We start from the raw sequence: 17,386 nt of genomic DNA on the forward strand, positions 1-17,386 counted from the left end.
ATAATGAATTTATGTAAAAAGCTCTGGGATCGAACGGAACAAAAAGACGCTATAAGCATTTCCTGATAGTAAATGCAATTGCTTCTGGTCTCTCAGTATTGATCCTATGTGTTTTAATGGGGTTTTTTCCAACTAAAAACCAGTCTCATTTGCATGCAAATTATATAATGCTTCCAAATGATACATGTGGAGATCCTCCTCTGCCTGGTTTCCACTGAATATTGATGTCTGTTTAAGGCTTGTTTTTGTTGCCTGTGTTAGCAATGTAGTATTTATTGACAATTTGATGTAGGAAACCACAGAACATCCTATCCAGTTAGATTAATTTATTTCTATGGAAGTGCTCAGGAGAAAAGGATTCTATGAACAAAGTCAGGAGCAGACATTCACCTCATTAAAAGATTCAGAAACATTCTAGTTTTCAGACTTGCTTCCTCTGTGACGTCCATAAGAAACCAGCTCACTGAGTCATCTTATTATTTCAGCATCTAAAAACATTACTCCAAAGTGTTAAGGCAGTTTGCATCATTCTGTGCCCTGGAGTAACTGGGTCATTTTAATGAAGCCAGTCTCCCTTTAATTCTCATCCTTTCTCATGGACATTGTACTGTGTGCAGTTCTGGTGTCCCCAATATAAGAAGGACATGGAGCTGCTGGAGCAAGTCCAGAGGAGGCCACAAGGATGATCAGGGGCTGGAGCACCTCCCATACGGAGACAGGCTGAGAACATTGGGGCTGTTCAGCCTGGAGAACAGAAGCTGCGTGGAGACCTCAGAGCAGCTTCCAGTGTCTGAAGGGGGCTACAAGGGTGCTGGAGAGGGACTCTTCATCAGGGACTGCAGCAACAGGACAAGGGGTAATGGGTTCAAACTGAAACAGGGGAAGTTCAGGTGAGATCTAAGGCAGAAGCTCTTCCCTGTGAGGGTGCTGAGGTGCTGGCACAGGGTGCCCAGAGAAGCTGTGGCTGCCCCATCCCTGGCAGTGTTCAAGGCCAGGTTGGACACAGGGGCTTGGAGCAACCTGCTCTAGTGGAAGGTGTCCCTGCCCATGGCAGGGGCTTGGAACTGGGTGATCTTCAGGTTCTTTCCAACTCAAATCGGTCTGGGATTCTATGATTCTAAGTTTACCAACGGAAAAATTGACACAGGGAGACTTTTTGTTGGCAGACAGGGAAACCAAGTCATCTCTGAAGCTGAACTTCCTTTGCATCTTTAGAGGTGTCCACTTTAGCACAGTTGGAGCACACTGGTGAAGGAACACTTTGGGCTTCAGGTGGGACTGTCTTTTATCATTAAAAGTTATTTCAAGTGTTAAAACTAGAAGATGTATACTCTTTGATTCAGTTTACCTAATGTATTAATATTTATCATGGTAAGATGTACTTTATATGTACACCTGATAGTGCTCTCACTGGAAGAGGACGAGTCCTCTTTTTCTCTTGCACTACCACTATTTGTGGTAGCAGCAGCAAATCATGACCATGACAGCAACATCTCAAAACTTCCCAAATCAGGACCCCACCTGCATGTACTCCATCCTATTTCCCCCAAATTAAGAGTTCATTCAGTCCCATTAGGACTTCAGTCCCAGTCTCTTCCTTACAGAACTCTGGCACGATGTTCTGGACAGGTTTCCTTCAATAAGCCATGATTTCAGTCCTGTTCAGTCCACAGTGCCCCTGCTTGCTACTTAAGTCACCTGCTACTTAAGCATACTCTGTCTTTCCATAGCATAACTGTGCTCAAAGTTTGGTTTGAGCTTGCAGAACAAGTTAAATGCACCAGCTCTGGTGATGCTGCCTGTAGTGGCACAGCTCAAGTGTGAGAATATACTTTACAGATATGTAATAGAATTAAGTTTAAGAAGGAATATTTAACAGCTTTGCATCCTAGGCATAATAACTAGCTTTCTATATTGATTTTAATTACAAAACCTAAAAATGGAGAAAATCCTTAACGAAGTTACTTAACTGGAAATGCACGTTCTTGTAGTTGTTTACATTGAACCAGAGTTGAAGATAATAAAAGTAATAATCCTGGACAACACAGGAAGGGAAAATCTAACTCTCATAGGTAGTGAAATATCAAACTGAATGGAAATTCTTTGGAAACCATTTTGTCTTTGAGTTAGTGAGAAAAATCCCCACTACTAGTTTGTAATTATTCCTTTAGAGTGGAAAAAAAAAGAATGATCAGATGGAATTGCCTGGGGAACAGACATCTAGTGCCACTTAAGATGCTGCAGGGTTCCCAGGCTGGTCTCTAAGTGCTGCTTCAGAAAGATGCAGGTCTCCCGCATTGACTGTGTCACCTCTGCTGTCTGCGTGGTTGTGTGTCAGGGACATCTCCGGTATAACTGGGCTTCTATGTTTTGCTGCTGAATCGAGCTTACAGAGGCTTTACTGGCTGTTTTTAGCAGCTTTGACAAGCTCTGGTGTATCAGACCAGCATCATTCATCTGGAAGGGCAAAAATATTTGCTAGTACGTACAATTTCTGTTTAATCCTCCTTTATATTGGACTAAATGAGAATTGGGGATGATAAAGTGCCTTAGCAGTCACCACAGGCAAAATGGTTGAAAGTCCTCCCACAAGAGTTGTGTATAGGGTTTGCCTATGGATTTTAATAGTGCCTAGGAAAATCCCATGGAAGTACACCCAAGTTTGTGTTTCCAGGTGTTGAGCAGGGGCTCATGCTGTGCATTTGACCAGTATCTGTAAGGAAAAGGTCCAGTTACATCTACAAATACATCTCTTAAACGTTGGCATTCTGTTGGGAATCTCTAGCTGTGTCTATAGCATCGGGTTTAACTTCGACGAATTTTATGCTCTGTCTTCTAACCCACCTTTAGTGAGTTTTAACCTTCCAAACCAAAGCCGTGTTACTCATTGTTGGTTGTATTGTCAGATCTTGATGCTGCTCTTTTTATTCATAACTGGACTCTTGCTCTGTGTGGCATAGTGTTCACTTTGAATTTCTCACTGAAGAAACTTCTGTGGAACCTCAGCTATGTGCTGCGTACCGAGTTGTCTTCTGGCCCTTAAAGGAAACTCTGGCATTAACCCAGCTTCATGGACTTCCCTTGGTGGGGCTTTTTGGAGTGAATGGGTAAAATGAAGAAAGAAGTAGAGTCTACATGAACTATAATTCTGTATCAACTCTACAGCAGAAAAGATAGGATGTAAATGGTTTGCTTCAATTCCACCATGATGTCATGAATGTAAATGTGATGTAAATGCAGAGCAGCCATCAGTAGTTGTCCCCCTCTAAATGAGACTTCAGTTCACTCCTCAGATACTCCCTCTAAAGAGAATTATCCAGTCTAAAAACAGAAACCAACCAGGGGTTGTTTTCTCACAGCATCAGATGCTGGAAACTTGCTGATGTCCATTTCTTAGGTTTTTATTATGGAAAGAAATCTTTCCAGCTCTCTTATATCAGGAAACTGTTCCTTTGCTGAAGATGTGCGCTGAATATTGAGTATGTGTGATTTGTGAATTGTATGTAACTTCTTGAATCAGTTCCCTAGTTTACTGTTTAGGGAAACAGGAAAATCAGGGTTTGCCCTGATCAGTATGTAGTTGAAGAAAAAGAATTCAGTGGTGTAGTTTCTACAGGTAGGTACATAGGAAGCCTTCTCCTTTTCTCATCATGAGTCTGGGACAATTGGCACTACTGATCTGGTGTGAAGGACAGGACTATCCACAGAGGTGGTGTGCACGGATGTGTGAAATAAGCTTTTCATTCTCTGTGTCATAAAGGACTGAAAATCTAAGTGGCACTTTCTGGTCAGATCTCCAGCAAGGGTTACAACTGAGCTACTGCCCAATTGACCTAGAAATAGAGAAAGTATTTACAAGTATCTAATGCAGGCACAGGAGTTTTCAAACACAGGTTTGTTGGGTCGCTAAAAACCCTACAGCCACCTCGGAAAGAAGAGGCTTTTAACTGATTTTGCAAGCTAAAAAGAAAAGGTTTATCTTTGCAGAATCAACAATTTTGCTTTCTTTTCAGTGTCTTTGACATAATGCAGGCTAATGGTACATTTAAACAATGTCAGTGTCATTTATTATACTCTTATTTTTATATTATTCTACTAACCACTTCAGGACAAGTATTTTGTATTTTCTCTTGTATTGTTGCTCCCTTGGTATGCAACACTCTCTCACTCTTTCCTTTTCCCCCCTTCAGAACTACTATGGAGCTGCCAAAATGATTCTTTCTGACAATCCCCTTGGTCTGACGTGTGGAATGGTGTGTCCAACATCAGATCTCTGTGTTGGTGGCTGCAATTTGTACGCCACTGAAGAGGGACCAATTAATATTGGTGGATTGCAGCAGTTTGCTACTGAGGTAGGTCAGACTTGCAAATGTCTTAAATTCTTTGTATGTACCAATGAGTATTGTCTAAGCGGTTGCCTGCGTTAATGGTTTGTTAAAGAAAAAGTTGGTACTGATAAAACAATGGCGCAGGATGTTAGAATCATTATCTTTTTCCTTACAGCACATTCAGAAGCTCAGAAATGCTTTCATAATGCAACACTTTATAGGAACATAAGGAACGTTATTTGGTGAACAAGATGACTCTTTAGAAATGTTGGTAGTTGAGACAATTTGTTTTCTACCAAAAGGTTTATCTAAGGCAGCTGAAATTGTGGACGTTACTGAAGGAAGCTGTATAGGGAAGAAGATCAAGTGCACCTGCGTCTGCAACTGCACGTTAAGTAGGTGTAGAACTGTTGTGGGCATAGTGTAGATCTACTGCAGAACTAGTGTGCATTTGTATTGGTGTTGTGGCTAAGAAGTTTCAGATGATTTAGGCTTTTAACTGTCCTGTTTTGTCAAAACTCAGTAAATAAGTAGTTTCAGGTTGACCCGGAATATATGTCTATGTGCATCTGTGTGTATCTGTCTGGATAGATAAGAGACACACGTATGTATGTGTAAATTTATTAGTTCATAAAGGTATGTGTATATTTTGGCTGCTGAAGCAAAGGTTGTTACTTGCCACTTGATGTTAGGAAGTCGTATCGAGGGTTTCTGGTGAGGTGCATGTGCATTATTTGTGACTATATACTTTCAATCCCTCTCTACAACTACCTGACAGGAGGTTGTCGTGAGGTGGGGTCAGTCTCTGCTCCCAAGGAACAAGAGAGAGGACAAGAGGAAACGGCCTCAAGCTGCAGCAGGGGAGGTTTAGATGGAGATTGGGAACAATTCCTTCCCCAGAGGGTGCTCAGGCATTGGAACAGGCTGCCCAGGGCAGTGCTGGAGTCACCGTCCCTGCAAGCGTTCACACACCATGTAGCCGAGGCCTCAGTGCCATGGGTTAGTGGTGGCATTGGCAGTTCTTTTCCAGCCCAGGCGATTCTATGATTCTAATTTCCATCTGAAGAAAGGCAGAGAATACTGCTCATATGTTAAATCCTCTGCAGGCATGGAGAATTTGTACTAAACTCAGCTGGCACCTGATCTCACCTCTCTGAAGTGTCTTTGTGTAAAGTGAGGAACTTGTGGCTGTATGAAAGAAGGTATATGCGTGTGTTAAGACTGGAAATTTCTATACAGTCCTTAACTAATAAGCACGTCCCTCTTCTGAATCTCGGGCCACTTGGCTGATCATATTTACAAACATACAGTGAAATTCCAGTCACCTTTACAAGGCCTGAGAAAAAACCCCAACAACTTTGTAGAGACAGCCCAAAATAGAAACACAAATCAATGTGAAGTAGCAGATGAGATGTCTGTAAGGCCAGTCTTTTAACTGTGCTGTCTTTCAGAGACTTCACACCCCTTTCTCAGTAGCTGTGGGTCATGATTCGATGAGCAACCATTGCTACCTGCTGCAGTTCTTCTTAAATCTATTTGTATCCCTCCTTTCTTCTCTCCAGGAGACTTGCAAAGCTTCTGGAACACCTGCTAAACATTCCTGCTAGCTGTTGCTCAACCTTCTCTCCCATCTGTCATTGAAGTAGCTATCCACTTCAGTTTTCCAGAGGTTTGAACATACAAGTGTAAGAATCAGTAGAGATTGGACCAAAGTTCTCCCTCACAGGATAAGACTAGAAACAGTGAGTTGCGTTTGTTCTATGTGTAGATTCAGTATATGTGTGTATGTATATATATAGAATATAGGTGTATACATATATTCTATGTGTGTAGTCAGATTTTATCACTCAAGGCAATTTTATTAGCTTTTCTTCGAATGAACTTTATTCCTTATATGTAAAAATAGACTATTTTTTGCAAAGCAGAAGACTTTTTGCTGTAAGAAATACAAACAACCAACACAAATCCAACAAAACCTCCCCCAAAAAGAAAAAAAAGAAATATTAAACACTTGTCAAATAGATGATAAATACAATGGTGAAATATTACTGTTTAGGAACCAAATGCAAGTAATATCTGTTAAAACTTGATTTGTGTCTCCTTTTAGCCCTAATGCTATGATTAATAGAGAGGAATTATGGCTTGATAGATAATGCTAAATATCTGCTATTTTTCTTCAAAAATCTTTAGAAATCTATTAAAAAAGCTCAGTGCTAGCACAATGATTGATAGAAAAACTGCAGAGAGGATGAATGGCTCCAAATGGCTTCGCTCCTCATGTTTCAAGTTTGTTTAAAGTGATAGTAGTTCTAAGAAAATCAGATTGCTGCACAGTTCTATTTAGCCCTGTAACAAAAATAACGTATCAGGAAATTTTATCATCTTGAGTATTTTGTAGTATCCTAAAACGCTGAAATTTGGTTTTAATAACCTTTAGATTTACTGCTTTTTAACAAAGCCTTTGTATGCATTGTAGTACTCAGAATAAGTAATAATAGGCAGTCGGGTTTGTACTCAGTGTTGTTGGTTTAGGTTTCATTCAGTTAAAATTGACTGGGAAGGTATGTATAGTGGGGAAAAAATACAATGGTATGAATGCTTCCAAGTAAAAATCATAACAAAAATATAAAATACTGAAGAAAATCATAAGGTTCTGTTGCTCATAGAAAAATTGGCCCAGGTACTGCAAGCAAAGTGTGTTCACAGCTTTACTTATCTGAGTAACTTAGCAAATTGTGTAATTTAGGCATGCAACATGTGCTACTCTTAATGGGAGCTACATGGTAATTCTCATGTACTGTGTAATAGTTTGTCCCACAGGGGCTTATTACTGAGAACTCCATTGTGCATAAATCCAGTCTTAGACTTTTTTCCCCCTTGGAATTAGCCTGAGCATCATACACTTGATGCGTTGCGAGCGCTAATAAAAAGGCACAACTGCTAGCTGAGATGAAAGGTAAAGAATGCACTAAACGAGGAATGTGGCTTTAAAATGGCAAATATATAGGTATGACGTGTGCCCCTTTGTGCTTCTGAACAATGACTGATCATCTGTTCACACTGCAGATAAAAATCCCTAATTGTAAAATATTTGTCTTGCATACGGTAGAACGACACAAAAATGGCACCTCACACCTACTCACATCTTCCTTCTACCCTTCCGTAGAGTTTGGTAACTGCAGTTGGCTCATTCTCAAAGTAAATTGTAATCCAGTCCGGAAACAAAAGTGGCTTTTTGACAGTTAAATGTTAGAATGGGCAAAAAAAAAAGAGGAAACGTCCGTTTGTATTTGTGATGTAGAATGTGTACACTGGGATGCAGTTACCACGGTAACTGTTGCATCTAGAGAATAACATGGAGTAAAAGCTCACTATTATAAATGATGAGTGTCAAGCACAGGTTACACCTGCTACTGCACAGGTCAGGATTATATTAATGTCTTTATCTGTCTCCTTTGCCCAAGTACTTTAGAATCAGGGAACATCTCTGGTTTTGGAACACAAGTTCAGTGAAAATATACTGAGATTGCAGTGACAATACATACAGGCATGAGCTATCTGACTGTCATCCCACAGAATAAACTAAAATTACCAGTTACTCAGGTACAAGTTTGTAAGCTTGTAGTAAAAAGGAAGAGTGATCTATTATGTTATCTGTTGTAGCATTAGTAAGGAGCCCTCAAAATCTTCCATTTCTGGATAGACATTGCTGAATTGACAGGTTCTCCAGTGTTTCTAGTTAATCATTCTGAATAGAGTAGCACAAGCTAAATAGAAAAGGTATTAATTTAGTTGCTGCATGCTAGGTTTAAATACTAGATCATTTAGTACTGTGACTCTTGTACCAGCTACAGTTCTGGTGATTTGTTCCTCTCTGGAGATATATTCTGGCTGCTGTTGCAGCAGAAAGAAATGGAAAAAGGAAACCTGATGTGTTTTTTATCCTAAAAGATGCATTGTATGAACTTCCCTGCTGCTAACCTAGGGGCATCTCTGCAGCTCTGGGAGGTGGGTTGTGGTGAGGGTTCCCCACTGAATGCTCAGCCTCCCTTCTCCCCCAGCCCACCATGGGCAAGTAAGCAACAGCTACTCCCTTGGGTTCAGGGTGTCTCATTTAGTTGCATATTGGCAGCTCTGATCAGTCTTAACGTAGAAGGTGGTTCTTGTGGAGCCTTCTCAAGTTGGATGGCCTTGGGATGGCTGCCTGGGCCCATCACGCTTGCCAGTGCTGCATCAGCAGAGGAGGGTTGGTTTGGGGAGCTAAGACAGCAGGATAAACAAGAAAACTCTGTTTATCAGTACTCAGTTTTTCTTTTAACACATCCTTAGGTTATTTTCTCTTTGAAGTCAGGTTGAAATCTATAATAATCAATTATAAAACTTCAGGTTTGTCTGAAGGGGATGGTGCAGCTTTCGATGGTATTTCAGGGGATGAATCTGAGGGCTTCTCACTGAAGCTATGGCTACCCCATCCCAGGCAGTCTTCAAGGCCAGGCTGGACAGAGCCTTGGGCAACATGGTCTAGTGGAAGGTTCCCTGCCCGTGCCAGGGCGTTGGAACTGGATCATTTTAAGGTCTTTTCCAGCCCAAACCATTCTATGGTTCTATGACTTCTGATATCTCAGGCCAGTGCCGAGAGACTTGCTGATATTTGAACAAGTTCCATAAACTTCTCCACAACATGTTTTACAGACATTAAACATTCTTTGGTTTATTTTTAAGGCATTTAGATTAATGTTGCTGTGTCCTTCCTAGTGGTGGGATTCATGACATGTTGAGGCATGGACTCGGCAGTGTCCTAGATCCATGGGTTTCCTTGGGACCGGGATTATGCTAAAATACAGTTGTTATGTAGGTTTTCTGCCTTAAATATTCAACTGCCCCATATTAATGGAAATCAGCCTACAGAATAAATATCCATGGAAACCAGTGGGGAAGTGTAAAACTAATACAATTGGTTCCTAAATGTTACTGATTTTATTGCCTGTATTTTTCTTTCTGTGCACAAGTGAAATCAGATAATAATTCAGAATATACTAATATGTTTCACACTAAAATAAATACCAGCTAGATGCTGGTACTTATTTATTAAACAGCTACATCAGTAGCTGTTTGGTATCTCATCATATTAGTGAAGGATATTTAATGGCAAACCTGACTGATAAACTTACTTCTATAGGGTTTAAGCATGGAAACAAGCATTATGCCTTGAGAAGAAAGGATTTAATTGTGAAGTCAAAGCTTATGTTACTAAAAGATTCAGTTTCCCCCCTGCTCCTTCTATTTCACCCCTTTTGGGGTTTTTTTTCCAGCTTTTTTCTTTTGATGAAGGTGATAGATTAAAAGATGAACTTTTTCCTTAAGACATGTGACCTTGTGGGTATGTCTTGGAGACTCCTAAACATGCTTTTTAGCAGCCTATCTTGTTTCATTTGGATTTGTCAAAGGATTTCTTACATTTTAACATGGAGGTTAAACTTTCAATCTGTTTAATGCTTTCCTTAAGACATTCTTTGTCATAGTCCAACAAGTTTTAACTACAGGTGGATTAGAGTAAAACTGTCTTGACTGTAGTTGAATTCTGCAAATAGGTGGAGAAGGGTATCCACAGCATTCCTATGAAAAATTCTGATCGGAAAACTCAAAAGTGCCTGAAGTGAGTTACTTTAATTTATTCTAATTTCTATAAAAATTGAAATCATGATTCTGAATAACAGCTCCAAACCTGCTCTAATGGTTTTAAATGGTTTAGATTCATTTAAATCATGCTTACTATGCCATAAAATGATTTTCATCGCGTTAGCAGAATGCGTTTCTCTGAGTCACCTGCCACTCTGCCAAATGTCACATCTTTTCATCAAAACATGCTAATACTAAAGAATGAGGAATTTATTCCAGGAGGAGAACAATAAGCTTTTCCCTATCTGCATTCTGAAAAACAGCTACAATGAGTTGGCTGAAACTTTCTAGGAAAATGAAACTCCTATCAGATGCTCAGCAATTGAAATCACTGTCGTTTGCTTAAGTGGGAAATATTGTGGAACCTTAATACAAACTTGTGTTTGCATACAGTGCCTGGAATCCTGCTCTTTGTCAAGTATACCAAATGTTTTGGAACAAGAACCAAGCTCCATGCAGTGAAAGGATGTTTAAATTACAAGGGAGAAGAGAACAAACCCCCAGATTTCACACTGGAGGGAACATTGAGCAAGTGCACTCACACCTTTACATGTTGAAGTAATGCAAATAGGGGAACTGTAATATGTTGTAAACGTCTAAATCAAGAGAGAATTCAGTTCAGTTGTTGGAACTTGAGCAGAATAGATCGGCTGTTTTGGTTTGGTCAAATTGTATCTTGCTTGAGGACAGTCTCCATAGTCTTGTTCTGTAAACTGGGGGATCCTTTCTGTCGACCCTAGTGACATGAAGCTTAAGAAGTGGATGGAATCTGTGTGTGTTTGGTTTGAAGAGGCCCTAGATGGTGAAGTAACGATGATTGCATAGTATTCGATAAATAGTTAAAGAATAAATGCCCAGTGCTATTAATGTCTATTAATAACCTAACTAATCTCTATAATTTGTGTATGAGAGAGCCAGAAGGAAAGGCAGACATGGGGATGATGGCTTAGTCTTTCCACTGAGAGATTCAGCTTTAAAATCCATTATTTGGTCTCATTTTCCTGAATGGGTCTTGGTTAAAAAACACTGCCAAACAAAATAAAACCTCCATCCGAAGAAAAAGGAAGTCCTCTTTTTGAAGGGAAGGTGGACAAGAACGGCAACAGTATTAAAACTGTTCTTGCATCCGGACCACAGTCTGAGCAGATTAAAACTGGAGATGAAGTTGGAGGTGTCCCTGCCCATGGCAGGGGGGTGGAACTGGATGATCTTAAGGTCCTTTCCAACCCAAACCAGTCTGGGATTCTATGACAGTTGTGTGTAACGTGGCATTGAACACTTGCTTGCCAGGCAGGTCATCTCTGCACGCCAAAGGATTTGTGCAGAAGAATTCAGTGATATTTAATTGGGTGAATTACAGCGTAGGGAAACTTCACCAAGAAGCGAGTGAAAATCTTTTGAGATGCATTGGAGCAGTTTGCTATTTTCACACAGTTACCCTGCCAGCCTTAATATGCAAAACTGCCACTGAATTCCAGATGGCAAGATATGCAGCACAGCCAGCTTGTGCAGCAATAAAGACAGTTTCACCCTCTTTGCAAATAGGCAGAATTGAAGTTGACCATTCAGGCTGAACTACTAGGATTTCCTGCATGAGTGCTTGGCTTCTGAAACTTAACGCTGCACTGCGGTAGTGTGGCACTTTAGTATCACATTTACTGGATGGGTATAACTATTCAATAATAAATATAAGCATAATTATGTTATCAATAAATTAGTAATAAATTATGAAGTATATGCACTTAAATACGCAAGTTATAATTTGTATTGCTGAGTAGCCTTCTAAAACAACTGCCCGAGACTTTAATGGCAACTTGGTCTCATTCAAGCCCTTCCTGGGTGGATGTAACAAAGCAGAGATTTGAGAAAAACCCTGGCGCATTTTGGTTATCACAGTCTCGTTTCACAGCACATCAGCTTTTCAGCCTGTGAAATCCATTAATAACCACATTAAACCTTCCCATATTGTGCGGTTGTCAGGTTGAAATGATTCTTTTTTAAGAACAATTATCTGTCTCCTTCTCCTTGCAGTTGGTTAAAATGCTGTGTCAGTTTACAAAGACTGGTGGAATTTGACACAGGAATTTGAGAGAGGGAAGGAACTCATAATTGCTTTACCTGGCATGAGTGCTCAAGTGCGCATGGAGAAAATGAACATTGATTCCAAACATAAATGAAAAATCCTCCTCATGAGTGGGATTTCCAAAGATCAACTTGAAAAACCTTTTGCTTCTTGAGTTCTAAGGACAATAAAAACTGTTGGTAAACTTGTGAAATAGCTTCTACAGGATGTTCATTAAGACAAAAGATGATGTACGTATTTTAGACGACTAGTTGGTACTTACGGAATGCGGTTCTGCATTGAAGTAGATGGGGAACAATGTTGACTTTTGAGGTGCAGCTTTGAAGTGTTTGTGATATGACTGAGAATCCCAGTGCAGTGAACTCTTGTATCCTTTTGGTATGTTGTGCTTCTGCCACAGAATATGCTCTTCTATGCTCCTAATCTTTAGTAGCTTGCAAAGGGCTGTGAGCTTATTCTTTTTCCTTTTGTAGGTTATACAAGATAGAGACTCCATCCCTTCCTCTACAACGTGTGTAAATGCAGAGCACAGTGAGGCCTAGCTCAGTGCATGTACAACATTTCTGCTCTAGCCTCCTACCTGTATGGCTGAACAAAGAACTGATTAAACCTAAATCTGATGGAACTTGTGTGACGTTACAACTAGGTTAGGAGCCCATTGTGCTGGGTTCTGTATAAATACATTACAGTGATCAGAGACTGTCCCAAATTTATAGTCAAGACAGAATGGAGCAGATCATCACCATTTTACAGGAGAAGAATTGAGGCAGTTCAGGGGAAACCGGTCTAACTTTCATTTTGCCTACAACTTTTGGACACCTGATTAAGAAGTGGAGAACATCTGACATAGGTCAGCAACTCACATGAAATAAGTTGTATTAAAATGATCCAAGAGGAGGCATCTAAAGCGTGGGTTACCTTTGAAAGTACGGCACTGAAGACTAGGGGCAGTTCCTAAAAACGTTTCAAAACCATCTAAGGTTGATTACTACCACCTGTAAAAAGTCAAGCCATAGATGATTCATCCAGGGTCACACAAGATGTCTCTTGAAGAAGCAAGATTGTCACTGGCATGACAATCCTTTATGTTATTTGCAGAAATACTTTTCTGGTGGTAAGAATAATCTGAACATTGTTCGGAAGGAAGTTTTTGGTGTTACAGAGATTCTCTGCCATCTGGCTGACTTTGTATTACTGTTGTGTTACTGGTAGTAACACAACCATCTTCTCTGTAAGGTTCTTCTCAGAAGGTTCCATCTTCTCTGTAAAACTCACAGTAGTGAAAGATCATTTTTTAGACAAAAAAGAACTAAACCCTGCAACTGCAATATCTCTCACAAATGCACACATCGTGTCATTTGGGAATTCCTATAATGTTCTGAAGCAATCTGCAATGATAAATCAATGATATGTGACAGCACTAGTAGAAGCTTCCATCATGTTTCTCATAAGAAAATTTAAGGAGGGAATGTAAAGTGTGTAACCTGTTGTATTGCTTTTCAGGTGTTCAAAGCTATGAATATTCCTCAGATCAGAAACCCTTCCTTACCTCCTCTAGAAGATATGCCTGAAGCCTATCACGTGAAGATAGCTCTTCTTGGTGCAGGACCTGCAAGTTTAAGTTGTGCTTCCTTTTTGGCTCGATTGGGCTATTCAAACATCACCATATTTGAAAAGCACGAGTACGTTGGTGGCTTAAGGTAAAAACCAATGACAGTAAAGCACTGATTGCAATGACTGTAGAAAGCACAACAAAACCTATTGAGCAAACATAGTTTGCTCAAACACAATCTATTGAGCACAAACTATTGAGCAAACATAGTTTGCTCAAACACAATCCTTTACCAAGGAAGAGAGTAGAAAAAATCATTAAATAATTCATCATTCAGGTTAAACCAGGTACAGTTAAAGGGAGCTTTAACTGCAGATCTGGGGGCTACCTCCTGTATTCTCTTCATATAACCTCTGAAATTCCAGGGGGAAATTGTTGTCATCAAATGAACACTTTAGAAATTGATATCAGGAACCATTTTCCCCTTGTCCAGAAATTTTAAAACAAGATCATAATCATAGAATGGATAGGGTTGGAAAGGACCTGAAGATCATTTACTGCCCAATGAAGTACTTGTAGCCCTACATAGCAAAAGAATTTGTAGATGTTTAAACTGTTTTATACTGATACTAATTTCATGGAGAATTTTAAATGTTGAATGTTTTTATGAACTACCCTTTTGCAAATAAAGGTGGCAGTGAATAAATCTGTCCCATGTGCCTGGACTTGCAGCTTTAGTAAACCACATCGTAAGAGAAAAAAACCTCCTACAATTCTCAACCTTCATCAAATTGCAGATACACAAAGGAAGGTACCGTTGCAGGTTTCCTATATGGTAACCACTTGGCTGATACCTCTGTGGTGTCACATCCTCTTTACTAGCAAGTGAATTTCTATCACTGTGGCAGTGCTGAGATCATATGTTCTAAGTTTCTTGGATAAGATAATGTATTTCAGAAGCTAACTAGTGGATACCAGCTCATTCAAAATCAAAATCAAATTTTACATGTTGAAGATGTACTCATACTAAAACGTTTATAAAGAAAGAGAGAAAAGAAATAGAGAGAGCAGGGTAACGCGCTCGTGTTTCTCTTTGCAGCATCACTGAAATCGATAGAGTTGACACTGTTAATGAATTTGATCCATAATGTCATAATGTCAAATACTTATTCAGTGCTCTGGAAGATAGAGAATCAATGCTGGAGAAGTTGAACTGATTACTTGCATTTTTTCCAGTGAGGTTCAAAAGTATTCCACCTAATTATCAAGGTGTTTATATATGACTGTGGAGCTGTTTTACTTGAGCGGGTTGCCATAGAGGATTGCAAATGTAGTATATGAAATAGCAGCTCACCTGCTGAGTAGCATATGCTTTCATAAATACCAGATTTATAAGCAGTTTTTAGTAGGAAATAATGACATGTTTCTAACAATGAAGCTTTACTTGGTGACAGGTTAGACTTGGCAGTATAATACAGTATTTTCTGCAGTTGCTTACAGTACAATCCTTCAGTTGCTTCCTGTGTGCTTGCATATTCGAAGCAATGTGATCTTAAGTTGCATCTGTTCTTCACATTTTAAGTTGAATTTAAAATAAAACTCAGTCTGTTTGTTCTACTGCAGAAAGCCTTACACTTCATTTTGCCTGTTCTGTTAGTGTCCTTAGTGGTCAAGCAGTGCAGTTTGAAAAGGTTTTCTTTCTTTTGGGTCTTCAAGAGCATATAGCAATCAAGGTTAGATTTTACTTCCAGTCATTGGAGAAAGTTTCACATCTGGTTTAAGGGCATCAATTCCTTTTGTTCTTATTTTAATCTTGGATCAGAAGGGAGGTTAGCCCGTGGCACCAATCATTCATTATTGCATTTCTAAGTCTTTGCAGTCCATCTTTTAACAAATTTAGGTTATTGATGGGTGCGTTTTCAGGGCTTCATAAACTATTGCAACTGGCCGACAAGACCAAATTAACGTCGTGTTGGGAATCAGCTGCTTTTTTAAAGTGTTTTTTAACTAGGATGTTCCTTCACATGCACGCTCCATCATAGCTAACTGTAATAATGTTGTGGCAATAGAAAGGTGTCTAGTGGCTGCAGCTCTGTGCTGTGATATGTAAGCGTAGCTTAAGCCTGTGGTTGTCTGAACATGTCTGAATTCTTCACATTCACAGGCTGGTTTGCCTACATTTCACCAGTTGTGTAAAATTTATGCTTTATAGTAGTAGAGTAGGCATGAGCAGATCATGCTCTTGCTTAGAGACTGAACAAGCTTCACTGCTTGTGCTCCTAGCTACGCCACTGGTTTACAACACACATTTCTTTCACTAGGCCCTAGGGTCATCCCTTAAGCAAAGGTACCACCTTAGAAACACCAGTCACCTCTAAACTGGATCAGATGTGTAGAAGAGGTGAATCTGTGACGTGTCGTTCCCATCCACTGTATTCCTCCTGCACTTCTGCCCTATTTCTTTCCCCTGCTCTGTCTCTCTATTGCAGAGTCAGAGCCTGTCTTCTGCTGCTGAAAGAAGTTGTATCAGAATAATTGATGTATCAGAAATCTTGATCAGCACGATGGCTTCCGTAAAATGCTTATTGTCATAAAAGTGCATGCATGTGTCCCTACAGAACTGTGTGTTTGCATATGAGCATGTATGTACCTATATGTGGGTATATTCCACAGCACAAAACTGTAAGTAAATGTTTAGTAAGAGCAAGAAATAGTTTACAAATTCTGGTGGTGACATAAAACAGCCAGTGGCGTTCTGGGAGCATGGCAGGCCTTCAACAAATATATAGGTGGCTTGGAAAATAGAACTTTCCTTTCTTTATTAGATTTCTTTATCAAATCTCTGTTGCAGAATCATATTGATACATTAGTTCCTGCCTCAGACACCTTTCTACTTAGCATGACCTGTGAAAGTTGTATTGTCATGACATGTTCATTATATATTATCTGATATATAGAACATTTTTCATTGCACACTGGTCAGGAAAGGTGAAAAAAGGGCAGTATTAGAAATTACAAGAAGGAACACTACTTTCTTATCAATATAAATAAAGTTGATGCAACTTAAAATAAAGAAAATCCTTCTAGCCCATCAAAGTTAGATGTTAAAGATGGTGCGGTCACTAACAATATGTAAAACAAAGCCACAATGAATCTCTTGTGCCAGTGCTTTGTTATGGAAATGATAGATCCATTAATTTGAAAACAGATTAGACAGAAGCTTAGAAATATCTGGGGAGAGATTCACTTTTCTGCATATTCAGGCTTTTTATCTTAATTGAAGAAAAGTATCTAAACAAGAACTTCGCTGTGTTTACCTGTAATGTGTTTTATGGCAGGGATTTTGAACTGGCCTAAGTAGATGTCATTTCATTGGAGGTAAAGATTTGTACCAGTATATATAAACTGAGATTCTATGCTGGCACTGCAGTTTTCCCATACAGGAGATCTGTGATTCTGCGAACTCAAAGATGTCATTCCAAATCTTCCCCAGGAGCAAAAAATACCAGATAATAAACATCAAGTCAAAAAGCAGACTTGAGACCAAGAGCTGATAGAAAATGAATGGCTTTGTCCATCCTGATAGCTTAATGAATCATTGCTAGAAGATCACTTTGCTTTTAGTAGCCATGAGATCTGTTCTTAAAGGGATGTCTTCTGTTTGTTTAGTGTTACATATTCCTGGTGAACAAAAGAAATGGAGCTGGAGCTCTTTTGCACTCAAGCTCAACATATGTTATATAG

General features: G+C 39.5%; 1 protein-coding gene across 7 annotated transcripts in view; it reads left to right on the plus strand.

The window, feature by feature from the left end:
- Window positions 1–17,386, plus strand: part of DPYD (dihydropyrimidine dehydrogenase) — a 355,916-nt gene that overhangs the window by 108,231 nt on the left and 230,299 nt on the right. For 5 of the 7 annotated variants that reach the window (XM_030494219.1, XM_030494220.1, XM_030494224.1 and 2 more), the window contains 2 exons: window positions 4,191–4,352; window positions 13,594–13,790. In XM_030494219.1, the coding sequence (XP_030350079.1) occupies window positions 4,191–4,352; window positions 13,594–13,790 (359 nt within the window). Of the gene's footprint in view, window positions 1–4,190; window positions 4,353–5,890; window positions 6,071–13,593; window positions 13,791–17,386 lie in introns of those variants that run through there. The other 2 variants (XM_030494223.1, XM_030494225.1) reach the window with 2 other exon arrangements.

This window comes from Strigops habroptila, chromosome 8 (assembly GCF_004027225.2).
Source record: "Strigops habroptila isolate Jane chromosome 8, bStrHab1.2.pri, whole genome shotgun sequence".
NCBI lineage: Eukaryota > Metazoa > Chordata > Aves > Psittaciformes > Psittacidae > Strigops > Strigops habroptila.